Source organism: Eucyclogobius newberryi, unplaced genomic scaffold, assembly GCF_026437365.1.
Source record: "Eucyclogobius newberryi isolate DKJ021-1_F unplaced genomic scaffold, fEucNew1.0.hap1 SCAF_13, whole genome shotgun sequence".
NCBI lineage: Eukaryota > Metazoa > Chordata > Actinopteri > Gobiiformes > Gobiidae > Eucyclogobius > Eucyclogobius newberryi.
Genome location: NW_027315757.1, coordinates 27,332,919 through 27,345,149, shown reverse-complemented (window position 1 = coordinate 27,345,149; position 12,231 = coordinate 27,332,919). Strand labels below are relative to the sequence as shown.

The 12,231-nt window shown below is 40.8% G+C and overlaps 3 protein-coding genes and 1 long non-coding RNA gene across 8 annotated transcripts in view; 3 read left to right on the top strand and 1 right to left on the bottom strand.

Annotated features, from left to right (window-relative positions):
* Positions 1-12,231, top strand: part of LOC140358394 (uncharacterized) — a 181,962-nt gene that overhangs the window by 14,989 nt on the left and 154,742 nt on the right. The gene's annotated exons all lie outside the window — the stretch shown is intronic.
* Positions 13-1,959, top strand: cldnk (claudin k). The gene is made up of 2 exons (XM_072443197.1): positions 13-441; positions 971-1,959. The coding sequence occupies exon 2, from the start codon at positions 1,116-1,118 to the stop codon at positions 1,761-1,763; it is 648 nt and encodes a 215-aa protein (XP_072299298.1). The 5' UTR covers positions 13-441; positions 971-1,115; the 3' UTR covers positions 1,764-1,959.
* Positions 2,999-10,847, top strand: hgs (hepatocyte growth factor-regulated tyrosine kinase substrate). Of its 5 annotated transcripts, none has more exons than XM_072443192.1 (20): positions 2,999-3,157; positions 3,721-3,805; positions 3,880-3,955; positions 4,054-4,146; positions 4,743-4,860; positions 4,943-4,995; positions 5,082-5,150; positions 5,260-5,384; positions 5,540-5,651; positions 5,793-5,894; positions 5,985-6,080; positions 6,167-6,205; positions 7,350-7,514; positions 7,586-7,799; positions 7,886-8,058; positions 8,135-8,275; positions 8,444-8,615; positions 8,804-8,940; positions 9,022-9,204; positions 9,829-10,847. In XM_072443192.1, exons 1-20 carry the CDS (start codon positions 3,121-3,123, stop codon positions 9,931-9,933), a joined length of 2,295 nt encoding a protein of 764 aa, XP_072299293.1. In that variant the 5' UTR covers positions 2,999-3,120; the 3' UTR covers positions 9,934-10,847. The 5 variants fall into 5 exon arrangements, with proteins under 5 accessions (XP_072299293.1, XP_072299295.1, XP_072299294.1 ...); XM_072443194.1 differs by having other exon boundaries at positions 4,737-4,860; positions 5,567-5,651; positions 5,796-5,894; XM_072443193.1 differs by having other exon boundaries at positions 4,737-4,860; positions 5,567-5,651.
* LOC140358381 (methyltransferase-like 26 B) lies at positions 10,865-11,990 on the bottom strand. The gene is made up of 6 exons (XM_072443195.1): positions 11,726-11,990; positions 11,487-11,649; positions 11,357-11,416; positions 11,220-11,287; positions 11,077-11,155; positions 10,865-11,005 (listed from the first exon to the last, which is right to left on the bottom strand). Exons 1-6 carry the CDS (start codon positions 11,923-11,925, stop codon positions 10,958-10,960), a joined length of 618 nt encoding a protein of 205 aa, XP_072299296.1. The 5' UTR covers positions 11,926-11,990; the 3' UTR covers positions 10,865-10,957.

The following is a 12,231-nucleotide window of genomic DNA, read 5'->3' as shown; positions in this document are numbered from 1 at the left end:
GAGTTGGATGGATGTTGTTGGCTGGGACAGGGGTTGACGAGGAGCATGGTGGGGGGCGATGCCAAACAGCAGCCCATTGTATTGAAACACCAGGCACTGGGAGACACACTCGGACACATTCACGTATTCACACACTGGCACCGAGCGCATGCTTCTGCCCACCACCACCACACAGACTCTCAGTGGCATTTTGCAGGACAGGCCCCCATCTCCAGTCCGGTCCCATCTCCAGTCCGGTTCTGGGTATCCAAGCAGATTCACTGCATAGTTCAGCTAAAGCCTGCTTTACTTGACACACTTCTCTTCAGGAGTAAACTGAATTCTCAGGGTAATCCTTAAATCAGTAACATCTCAAGACATCAACGCGGACAGGACCAAGATAAGAAGCTGTAGCGACAGTCTCAGGACAACAACGACAAGAGTCAAAGGAACTGATACAAGGTAACTATATATTAAATATATCATCAATACAGAACAAATGTAAGTGTATCATCACATCTGTACAGCTCTTCAATGTAAAAGACTAGTTGGAATTTTAGGAGTAGTAATAAATAAAGATGCTCCTTTTCATATCTTTATTTGCATAAAAGATGTATGTTCAATCCAAGAAAAGTAAAAGCTGCAGACATTACATTTTCTGTCACCTGTTATCACAGATCACCATTGAGGTTTTAGTTCAGAGATTAAAGGATAAAAAGGAGGATATTGGGAGCGATGAGGACACTGGTCCTGCTTGCCCACTCCAAAGGCCTTCATGAAAGCTGCTTGTGTTCAGTCTCCTCATGTTTTTCTGAGATAATCCACACACCCACAGATGTGTGAAAGAGGGCTATTCTCTGTCTTTCACACTGGAATCCATCAAACATAGGCCTACTGCCTAATTTCAAACAGTTATCATGCAATACAGTATGTTCCTTTCATGTTCCACAGTTCTAAATGTGTGGTAACTTTGTGTCTTTTTTAATTTCAGGGTACCTGTCCTGGACAACTCTAAGCAAGAACCACCATCTTCATCAACCCAAGACTGTGATATCAACTACTTTACAAACTCACATCTCTTTGTGGGACACATTTAAAACGAGACAAATCCACTTGGTTTTGACTAGACCTTTGCCATGGCGACCACAGGCATGCAGCTACTGGGCTTGGTCCTGTCCATTGTGGGCTGGGTGGGGGGTTTGGTAGTGTGTGCCATCCCTCTCTGGAGAGTCACTGCCTTCATCGGAAACAACATAGTGACGGCTCAGATTATCTGGGAAGGTCTGTGGATGAATTGTATAGTGCAGAGCACAGGGCAGATCCAGTGTAAAGTGTATGACAGTATGTTAGCGCTGCCCAGTGACATGCAGGCAGCTCGAGGCCTCACAGTCCTCTCCCTCCTGATGTGTGGTCTGGCACTGGCTATGGGGGTCCTCGGGGTTAAGTGCACTAAGTGCATTGGTGTTAACAGTGTGAAAGCTCGTATTGCTCGTATTTCAGGCGCCCTCTTTGCTATTGCAGGTTTTCTGTACCTTGTGCCTGTGTGCTGGACTGCTCACTCCATCATCAGGGATTTCTATGACCCACATGTAGCAGCTCCACACAAGCGTGAGCTTGGTCCTGGTCTGTACATCGGCTGGGGAGCATCAGCCCTGCTCCTCATTGGGGGCTCTCTGCTTTATGCTGGATCCAGCCCCCCAGGCCTCCCTGGCTCCCCCACCTTCAGCAGCGGAGACAGTAGCCCGCGCAGAGCACCTGCCTCACAGGTCAAAGGTTATGTTTGAGCTTTGCAAACAAATGCACTAAAATCTGTCAAATCTATTTCCATTTATCAATTTGCTCTTTGTTGTTATTTTATATTTCCTTTTTTTCTTTGAAAAGTCGTATTGTGCTGCTTCAGAAAATAGATCTCATTCCATTTTGCATATCTATGTCATTTAACACTGTACTTGTCATTATAAATAAAAATGTCCATCCTTCTATCTGCTCAAAAACTTTTCATTTCTGAAGTTATACTTATTTGAAGTAGGGGACCAACTATGATGTTCTGGAATAAGTCAAGTTAAGTGTATCTGTAGTATACATACTGTAAACCATGTGCCCTAGGATGAAAACAATTTGCATCTGCACATAAATACAATGCTTATCTGCAAGTAAATGAAGTAAATGGCACAGGCCAGGCATATTTTATGTGAGCAACAGTACTGTAGGTCCATGCGCTGCTGGCTGCTGAGGCCGATCCCAACACAATAGCACTTTATAGAGCATTACAGCAGCTCTAACAATTGGCACCAGTATAGTGCCAGGTAGTGACTCATACATAACCTAAAAAGACCTTAGGCGATATTGTTGCGAAGTGATGCCATGAATAGAGTCTATAGTGTTTACTAGAGCACTGGTCTTCTTCTCTAAACGTTAGAGATTAAAGTTAGAGATGAATTGTTGGCGAAGTGATGCCATGAATGGAGTCTACAGTGTTTACTAAAGCATTGGTCTTCTTCTCCAAAAGTTAAACTAAAATATTATCCTAAAAGTGGCCTCACATTATATTATTCCTCTTATTTATGTATGTCAGTGCAATAAATTGACATGAACCAGGCTACTTTTTTTAGATCAAGTCAGTATTGTGTGTGTATGGGGCAAAGACTTTTTTACTTATTTTGGGGAGACCATTTTGATTGAATAGATGAAAAGAGCAGTTCTTCAAACCAATTAAGTCGTGAGGTTAACTATAAAGTGTCTATTGTCTGGGAATTCCAACCGAAAATTCCACAGAAAACAGTATTGTGGGATGCCAGTTAAGGTAAGTTTTCTGTGACAATATCAGATAAAACATTAGAGGCTGTCATGCGTGACTACGTTTAGTGGTTGCATTATTAAAAATATTGAATCATCACCAAACTATTTCCTATTAAATGTGTTGAAATATGACTCAATGACTCGTATTGCCAAGACTGTATGACAAAATGACTCGTATTACCAAGACTGTGGGCGTTCTGAAAAGTCACCCGACAACCTGGCAACTCCTGGCGGAAGTAACAAGCGAAGTGAGAAAGCTAATGCTAACAGGCTAGCATCGTCGTTGAGAAGATCTTTGACCAAAACAACCCGCATCGGCAGCCACTAACATAATCTTCTACCATGGGCAAAGGTGGAGGCACATTTGACCGGCTTCTGGGTAGGTTTTAAACAATTGTGTTGTATGTACATGTTAAACTATCAGCCGAACAGCGATGATGTTGTCGGCGTATTGTTTTGACAAGGGCTGTGGCTCTGAGGCCAGCTAACGTGCTAACCAGAGTCAACATAAATACTGCCAGGAATGGATACAAAAGCAGAAGTGAAAACGTATCTTCTTCATCATTAATCGAGTCCCGTTGTCAAAGTGTGTAAAACTGTCACGATCCATAGTGTTGTCTTCGTGTTTGTTTTGTTTTTGGATAACGCTTTCACAAGAGAGTCTGACAAGGAAGTTAACTGTACATTTGTATTTATCATTTCCTCATGTAGCGTATCCCACTGTAATTTCTGTGTTTTAATCAACACTGCATCCGTTAGACATTTCACATACAAATAAAGTTATATTTCTAAATAATAAAAATATGTAGATGGCCATGAATAAACAAAAATAAGTTATACATCGATCAAAACCTCATTAAGATTGCCCCTATCATTTATTAAAATAAAACCTCGGAAAGAATTTACAATTTTTTTTGATGAATTTTTAATTGATATTTGCAGATAAAGCTACGAGTCAGCTGTTGCTCGAGACAGACTGGGAGTCAATCCTTCAGATCTGTGACCTTATCCGACAAGGAGACACTCAGTAAGTTCTCTTTATACAAATAATGGTATGTTGATTTAATGTTAATAAAATAAATCTTCTAAACATCTCTTCAGAGCTAAATATGCTATTGGTGCAGTAAAGAAGAAATTGAACGACAAAAATCCACATGTAGCTCTGTATGCACTGGAGGTACGTTTAATATAGTGAGACGTATTAGACAGTACGTAGTTATCCGTTTGAACATGGCCTGATCCAAGATTTGCGGTGGAAATGTTTTGTCATTTTAGGTCCTGGAGTCTGTTGTGAAAAACTGTGGCTCTACAGTTCATGACGAAGTGGCTTGTAAGCTAACTATGGAAGAACTCAAGGAACTTTTAAAGGTGATTTTAATTACACATTCTGAAAACCTTAAATGCATCACACCAGTTTTGTTGTTGACTAGTGTAGTTATGGAATAGATTCTCGTTTTGCAACTCTGAAGTTTTGCATCTAATTTTACTTGATAATAGCACTACTGTCAGGATTTGGACTGCATTACACCATGACCAAGCATTATCTGGTTGGCCACACGATGTGTCGTCGTGTTACTTTTTAACGGCGTTTGGCAGCCAAAAGGTGCATTTACCGCCACCTACTGTAGTTGTACGTCTTCAAATTTTGTGTTTTAAGCTATACCATGAAAAAGAAAGAAAAAAAAAGAGAGAAAGGCTACTCTCTGTCTTCTTCTTCTATGGTGCTTTATGGCGGTTGTTAATCAAGTGTTACATTACCTCCACCTATTCTTTAGACTTTATTCTCTCTACTCAATTTGTCATGTGACACAGCAGCCTATATCCGTTATTACTTCTTTGTGATGTCATTACCTTGTGATCCAGACTGTAGTCTATTTGTAGTGCATTTTATTGGGCTTCCCTTTTATTTCAAATCAGCCAGTGCTTGGTGGAAGGAAAACATTCTAAATCTTTTTCAGAAACAGACTGAAGCGAACGTACGGAACAAGATCCTGTACCTTATTCAGGCTTGGGCCCAGGCTTTTCGTAATGAGCCCAAATACAAGGTGGTTCAAGATACTTATCAGATCATGAAAGTAGAAGGTAAGCTATTTTTTTTTTTGCGCTTAAATGATTGGTTTAACATATTCGATTTAAAATGTAATGTTTGTTTTATTTGACACAGGCCATGTGTTTCCTGAATTTAAGGAGAGTGATGCAATGTTTGCTGCTGAAAGAGTAAGTGCGAGTATAAAATAACACATCGTTTACTCTCACACTCTGTTCAATGCAATGTAATGCTTGTATATATTGTGCTATTTAAGGCTCCAGACTGGGTAGACGCAGAGGAGTGTCACCGGTGCAGAGTCCAGTTTGGTGTTATGACAAGAAAGGTAGGCGGCTCTTTCTTTGAACTAGGTCACTTTGTTCATTTGCAACCTACTACTAAGGACTTTCTTTGAAACTGATTGTCTGCAATGTTATACTTTGTTTACTTTCCAGCATCATTGCCGAGCGTGTGGGCAGATTTTCTGTGGAAAGTGTTCCTCCAAGTGCTCCACTATTCCAAAGTTTGGCATTGAGAAGGAAGTGCGCGTCTGTGAGCCCTGCTTTGAACTGCTCAATAAGTGAGTCTTGTGGATCATTGTGCTTCATTTAATAAATGTTCATTATTATCATTACTGTGTTATTTGGCTTCCCCATCTTTTTGGAGAGCTGTTGTGTCATGCTCTCTACTGATTTGTAAGGCTCTTTGTCCTCCCTGATCCCTTCTCCTTACCAGCAACCCCTCCCTCTCTCCTCTACTCAGGAAAACTGAGGGTAAAGCACCGACTACAAGCTCAACAGATCTGCCCCCAGAGTATTTGACCAGCCCCCTGTCTCAGCAGTCACAGGTCTGTCATGTCGAAAATTATAATTTTAGTTTCAACCTTTCATTCAGCAGATACACTCTAAACACAAACAAAATAAATACTATTCAGATTCAAAGGTGATCATTCTTAACATACCCCTTTGTTATCTTTTGTTCCTCAAAGCAGATGCCCCCCAAAAGGGATGAAGCGGCCCTGCAGGAAGAAGAGGAGCTGCAGTTGGCCATTGCTCTGTCCCAAAGTGAGGCAGAGGAGAAAGAGCGGATGGTGGGTTTACAAGTCACTGCTTTTTTTATACTAAATTATGCCTGTTTCTTAAGGAGAATACATATTTTTGCTGATTGTTTCAATTGACAGAAACAGAAGCACTCTTATGCCATTTATCCCAAAACTGATCCTCCTCCAGTGACTTCTTCTGCACCACCAGTGAGCACCCTTTACACTGCTCCCATGGTAAGACACAACTTAATGCTGTATGTTTAACTATAATCAAACATCAGCATATTTTCTTGTTTTTAACAATCTAATGTTCCTTTTAGACCTCCTCCGCCCCATCTGCTGAAGACGTAGACCCTGAGGTAGGGTTGTCTTCAAAATATCGATACGGCGATATATCGTCACGGACTCCGTATACTGAGTCACAGTATCGATTTTTTTATTTTATTTTATTTATTTTTTTTAGCTTTTTTTTGTCCGTAGGATTTAAACGGGGTGGTATAGTACTTTTGATCTGCTGTTTGGGCTGCGCTCCTCTCAGCCGAGGTGAGAAGGAGCTGTGGACCTGATCAGAAGCTGATCTGTGCAGAAGATGCAGCATGTTCTGACCATGCTAATTGTTTGGCAAGAAACATGCAATACTTTACTACTAGAATGTGTTCCTTATATTTCTATTTGGATCAGTTGGTTGGATGTATGAAGTTATTAGAGCATAATGGATTTATAAATAAGTGTTTTGTGGATAAACCTGAAATTTCATACATTATCTTATCCAGAGTAAAAACATTTCCCATTTCGAACATTTTTAAGAATGTATGGAGATATGAGGGGAATTGTATCGGAATATACAAGTATCGGGATACGCATCGTATCGGAACACGCATCGTATCGGGACACGCATCGTATCGGGACACGCATCGTATCGGGACACGCATCGTATCGCGACGCGCATCGTATCGCGACCCCTGTATCGGGATACGCATCGTGTCGCGACCCCTGTATCGGGATACGTATCGTATTGCGAGGGTCTTGGCAATACCTAGCCCTACCCTTAGGTACAGTTGGTATATTCTTTTGAATCATTTAAGGTAGAGTGTGTAGGTTTTTGAAAGTACAACTTGGTTGCCGGTCGATTTTGTATGATACATACAGTATGGACAGACCATGCCTCATTTGCACTTGTTACCGATTACCCACTAATTACTTTTGTTTGAGCATGTTAACTTCATGTGAGTACAATAATATCAAATCTGATTTTTGCTTTGTTTGGATACACATAATGTTTTTTTTTTTAATAACTTTCAATCCTAAACATCTTCTCTTTCATTGTTGGCGTTGCCATGTTTTTTGCATATATCCCTAGCCCTATGTGAACAATCAGAAATTAGGTAATGATCAGATATTGGTGTTCACGTAGACATAGCCACAACTTGCATACTTTACCTTTTTTAATACACTTATTTTTTGTAGGCTAATGTATTTTTCTTTTCTTTTGTTTTACTCAAGCTGGCCCGTTATTTAAATAGAACATATTGGGAAAAGAAACAAGAGGAAGCCCGCAAGAGTCCTACGCCTTCAGCCCCTGCTCCTGTGTCAATAGCGGAGACCCTCCCGGCAATAAGCCAACCTGTTGAAAGTCACATCCCAGTCCAGCCTGTCAACATTGTCGAGGTATGCTAATACTGTTTATTGGTCATTCTAATGGTAAGTGGTAGTATTAAAATGTACTGTCCCCCTTACAGCAACAGTACCAAAATGGTGAATCTGAGGAGAGTCATGAACAGTTTCTGAAGGCCTTACAGAATGCTGTTTCAACTTTCCTGAACCGCATGAAAAGCAACCACATGAGAGGGCGCAGCATCACCAACGACAGTGCTGTGTTGTCACTCTTTCAATCAATCAACAACATGCACCCACAGCTTGTGGATATTCTTAACCAGCTGGACGAGAAAAGATGTCAGTGTTTGTGAAAATCTCCTCAGCTTATTATGAATTCTTCTCTTTAATGAGTGTCTTTGAGTAAATCTATCTATGTGTAACAGTGTACTACGAGGGACTGCAGGACAAGTTGGCCCAAGTGCGGGATGCTCGGGCAGCTCTCGATGCTCTTCGGGATGAACATAGGGAGAAAGTGCGTCGTGCAACTGAGGAAGCGGAAAGGCAGAGACAGATGCAGCTCGCACAAAAACTAGAAATTATGAGGCAGAAGAAACAGGTAATAATAAAAAAGTAATATACCCCTTCGTTCTTGTTTAGACATTATTACTGATGCCCTTAATGTTGCATGACAGGAATATCTGGAAATGCAAAGGCAGTTGGCCATTCAGCGCCTCCAAGAGCAAGAGAAGGAGAGACAGATGCGTTTGGAGCAGCAGAAACACACCATTCAGATGAGAGCGCAGATGCCAGCTTTTTCTCTGCCCTACACTCAGGTAAACTCTGGAGCCATGGACCACACTGTGTTGGAAGGCTTTCATACATATTAACTCTGTGGAAAAATATTTTATGATGTAAATAGTTGTCCTGTTAAACATTATAGTAAAAGTTATAGTAAAAGAATGAAGAGTTACTAAATTATGCTTGCATGTTGTGTTTTGCAGCTGCAGTCTTTGCCTCCAAATGTAGCAGGAGGGGTGGTGTATCAGCCTGGGGCTCCCCCCAGTTATCCAGGCACCTTCAGCCCTGCTGGCTCAGTGGAGGGCTCACCTATGCACAACATTTACATGAACCAAGGGGGTCAAACTGCGCCAACACAGTATCAGGCCATGCCAGGTGAGGTGTTACTGTAAAATTAATGCTTTCTTTATTTTTGTGTAATCCCTCATTTGTCCAGGAGTGTCCCATTTTAGAATCTGGACACTGTTGAATTAAAATAAACATTTTCCAGAACTGAATTCCTACAAAGCTTTCTTTATTCGTGGCCAAACTAATGTGGTTTACGCTTTTATTTTTCCTTTTAGATCCCAATATGGTAAATGCGTACATGTACCCAGGTACAGGCACCAATGGGCAGCCTGCCCCTCCTCCTGGTCAGGCCCCTCCTACAACCAGCCCCCCATATTCTAATTACCAGCCCACACCTACACAGGGCTACCAGGTTTGAATCCTCTTCTGCTGTATTTGAGTGATTCTCTGACTTTCGATTCTGCACTGTGTAACCACAATTTTTTGTTTCTAGAATGTAGCCTCTCAAGCCCAGAGTTTGCCCCCTATGCCCCAAACTGCCCCTAGTAATGGTATGGCTTACATGGGTTATCCGCAGTACAACATGCAAGGCATGATCTCAGCGCTGCCAGGGCAGGACCCCAACATACCACCACAACAGCAGTACATGCCAGGCCAGCATCCCATGTATCAGCAGGTTGGTCAATATATTACAGTTTTTACATTTCTTTTTTACCTTTTTCACATTTGTACTGCTCATTCATCCCAAACACCACATAATGAGCCACGTGATAGGCGATCCGCTGACTACCGAACTTGTACATATTTCCATGACAACAGGCTTTAAGAGAACAGTTCGGATACGCACGCACACACTCTGTTCCTCGGTGCGATATGCGGTGGTTTTTTCTTTCACTTGTTGCTAAATGTAAATGTAGAAAAAACTTTCTGAGCAGTCCACAGACAGATGAAACCTGAACTGTGCAATGTTTCATTGATTAAGTTTAACAAATTTGCTTCAGTATCAGCTCTAGAGCGACAATTCACACAAATATAAATCAAAGCAATTTTGTGATATTGTTCCTAGCACGTCTACTTTCAATGCAGACTGCGCAGGTCAGCTTGAGGTTGGCCACGATCACAGCACACTCGCCTCGCCCCACAGTACAGAAGGAGCCTGTTTAAAGCAGTCCAGAATGCATCTGTTGTGTTCACACTGGCCCAAGCAAACTCTCGGATCGACAGCTCCTTTACGCTGATCTAACTAGTGGCTGTGTGTTAACAAATAATGATTCTAAACACCTTTGCTCTGTATTTTTAGGTTCCCCCTCCTGGTGGCCCTCAACAGCAACCACCCCCAGCTCAGCAGCAGCTTCCGCAGGCCGTACCAGGCAGTGCAGAAGCTCAGCTCATTTCTTTTGACTGAAAAACTTCCCTGCTGCTGCATCCCGCACACTACACTCTTCTCTCCTCCTTTAGTCTGTTTCTTCTCTTTCTGGTCTTTTGCAGCCCTCACAGACATCTCACCTTTCACTGCGCTGTGTTGTTGTGGCAAGGTGAATTTTGTGATGATGTTGCAAAAATAGTTGCCCTCTTTCCTTTAGTTCAGAAAATCTGAAAGTAAGGGCAAGATCTAAATCCTTTCTTTCCTCTAACTTCCTGGCTCGTCATATGTACATTTATGTAATATTTCCTTATTAAATTAATAACTATGCTCTAAAATAGGCAGTGGTATTAAATTATGTCATAATAATGGAGGTGTTAAAACATAACCATCCTTTTCATTCATATTTTTATAAATCAAAAATTGCATGTTAAATTGTATTAGTTTTTCTTAGATGGATTTGAATCATCGTAGTGTCGCGCCAATTTTAAGTTTAATCGTAGGCATCTGTTCGTACTTTTTAAGATATTGTATGAGAAACCACAGTCAAAGGTCAAACTAAATGGGGCAAAAGATATATTAAATATAAGTGGCACTCTGCTGGAAATAATATGATGGGATATTTTATAATTTCTCTGAAGAACATATGATTTAACAATTAAGAAATTCAGTCTCTGCCTGTGTCAGATAAGCCTGCACTTTCTTGAGGCCAAAATGAGCATAGGACCTTAAATGAATACAAGTTGCCTTCATTGTCACAAACAAGATGTTTTGGCGATTTGGCAAATGAAAGCTATGAAAGAAAAGTGGATTCGCCTGTAAATCAAACATGTGCTGCATGTATGAAACGCATTCAGAAATCTTTCAGTTGCCATTTGTGATCTTTATCCCACTCACTCATCTGTCTGACTAAAGTCATTTTAAAATATATTTAATAAATTTGGTTATTATTGTCACCATCCCCCATTTATTAATTTTATACAAGAAAAGTCATTTACACAACACAAGTGAAAATACACATCTATACAATAATAAATAATATATCAAACAACAGATTTTGGCTTCTTTAAAGTTTCTGGAAGATTAGACATTTGTAGTAATCTTCCATCTCAACCTCAAGATAAAATGCATATTGTAATTAAACATTTTAAAGGGTTAAAATGGTGAACATTTACTATTACTTACTATTCTCTGCAGTCGCAATCCATTTTCATATGCGATCTGTCTCAACACATCAATATCTGGAAGGCCCCACTCTGGATTCCTGTAAAGTCAGACAGTCTAGAAATGTGAATCAGATTTATTTTTTTAAACTAAATAATGCTTACAGCTTCTTTATCTCTTCATCCCGGTGTTCATTACAGCTTGGTGTAATTGTTCCATTTATTGCATAGACCTGTTCAAGACAATCCGTCGTAGAGCTACAATTGTTTTATTTTTGACCAAAACAATCTGCTGTACATACCCCATATATTATCAGAAGGCCATTTTGTTTGAGGACTTGAGCTGCCCCAGTGAAAACACCCTGGAAATGAAATCATAATTGTAGTTTTGGTTGATACAACATGAGTTATGGGAGTCAAAATGAACTTTACCTGTGCTGTTTTGAAAGAGCTGTACTGCAGTAGGTTTATGGAGACAATAACATCACAAGAAGTAATAGAAAGGTTTGCCCATTTTTCCCAGGGTTCACTGGCATCAAGGTGCACCGGCTGGAGCACAGTCTTTACATTGGTGGCAGCGATGTATGCCTTAACGCTTTACACAAAAGGTCCATTTTTAAGATGGCACGAATCACATTGAAAGGATTTGGAGTTTTTCCCCAGATACACACCTGTCCCGGGACTCTTCTTTGATGTCTGAGGGCTGCCAGGTCACATAGGGCATTTTCTGGGCAAACCGTACCACATGCTGCCCTGTGCCCGACCCCAGCTCTAAAGCGAAAAGTTTCCTTTGAGATTGCTCCTCCAGCACCTCCTCCAACACCAAAGACAAGCTCTCCCAGTTCCTCTCAGCCTGAGGAGACACCAGCATGGTTCACTCAAGAAGAGACAACACACAAATGCAGGTGCACATGGAAGACTGGAGCAGATGGTTAGAGATTACTTTAAGAGGATTCTTCTCCTGTGCTCCCCTTGTGTGTGATACAGTCAGGATGTAGAATAAGAAACAAATAGGCATTGAGTCAAAAGTGTTTTCATTCCATTTAATCTCAATATCTAAGAGCAATCACTAACACATTTCAGTCTGTTTATTGATGTATTAAAACAAAGGGCTTTATGAGTGAATGTCAAGGCAGGGAATATTTTCGACTCTAGAAAATCAAAAATAATGTATCGA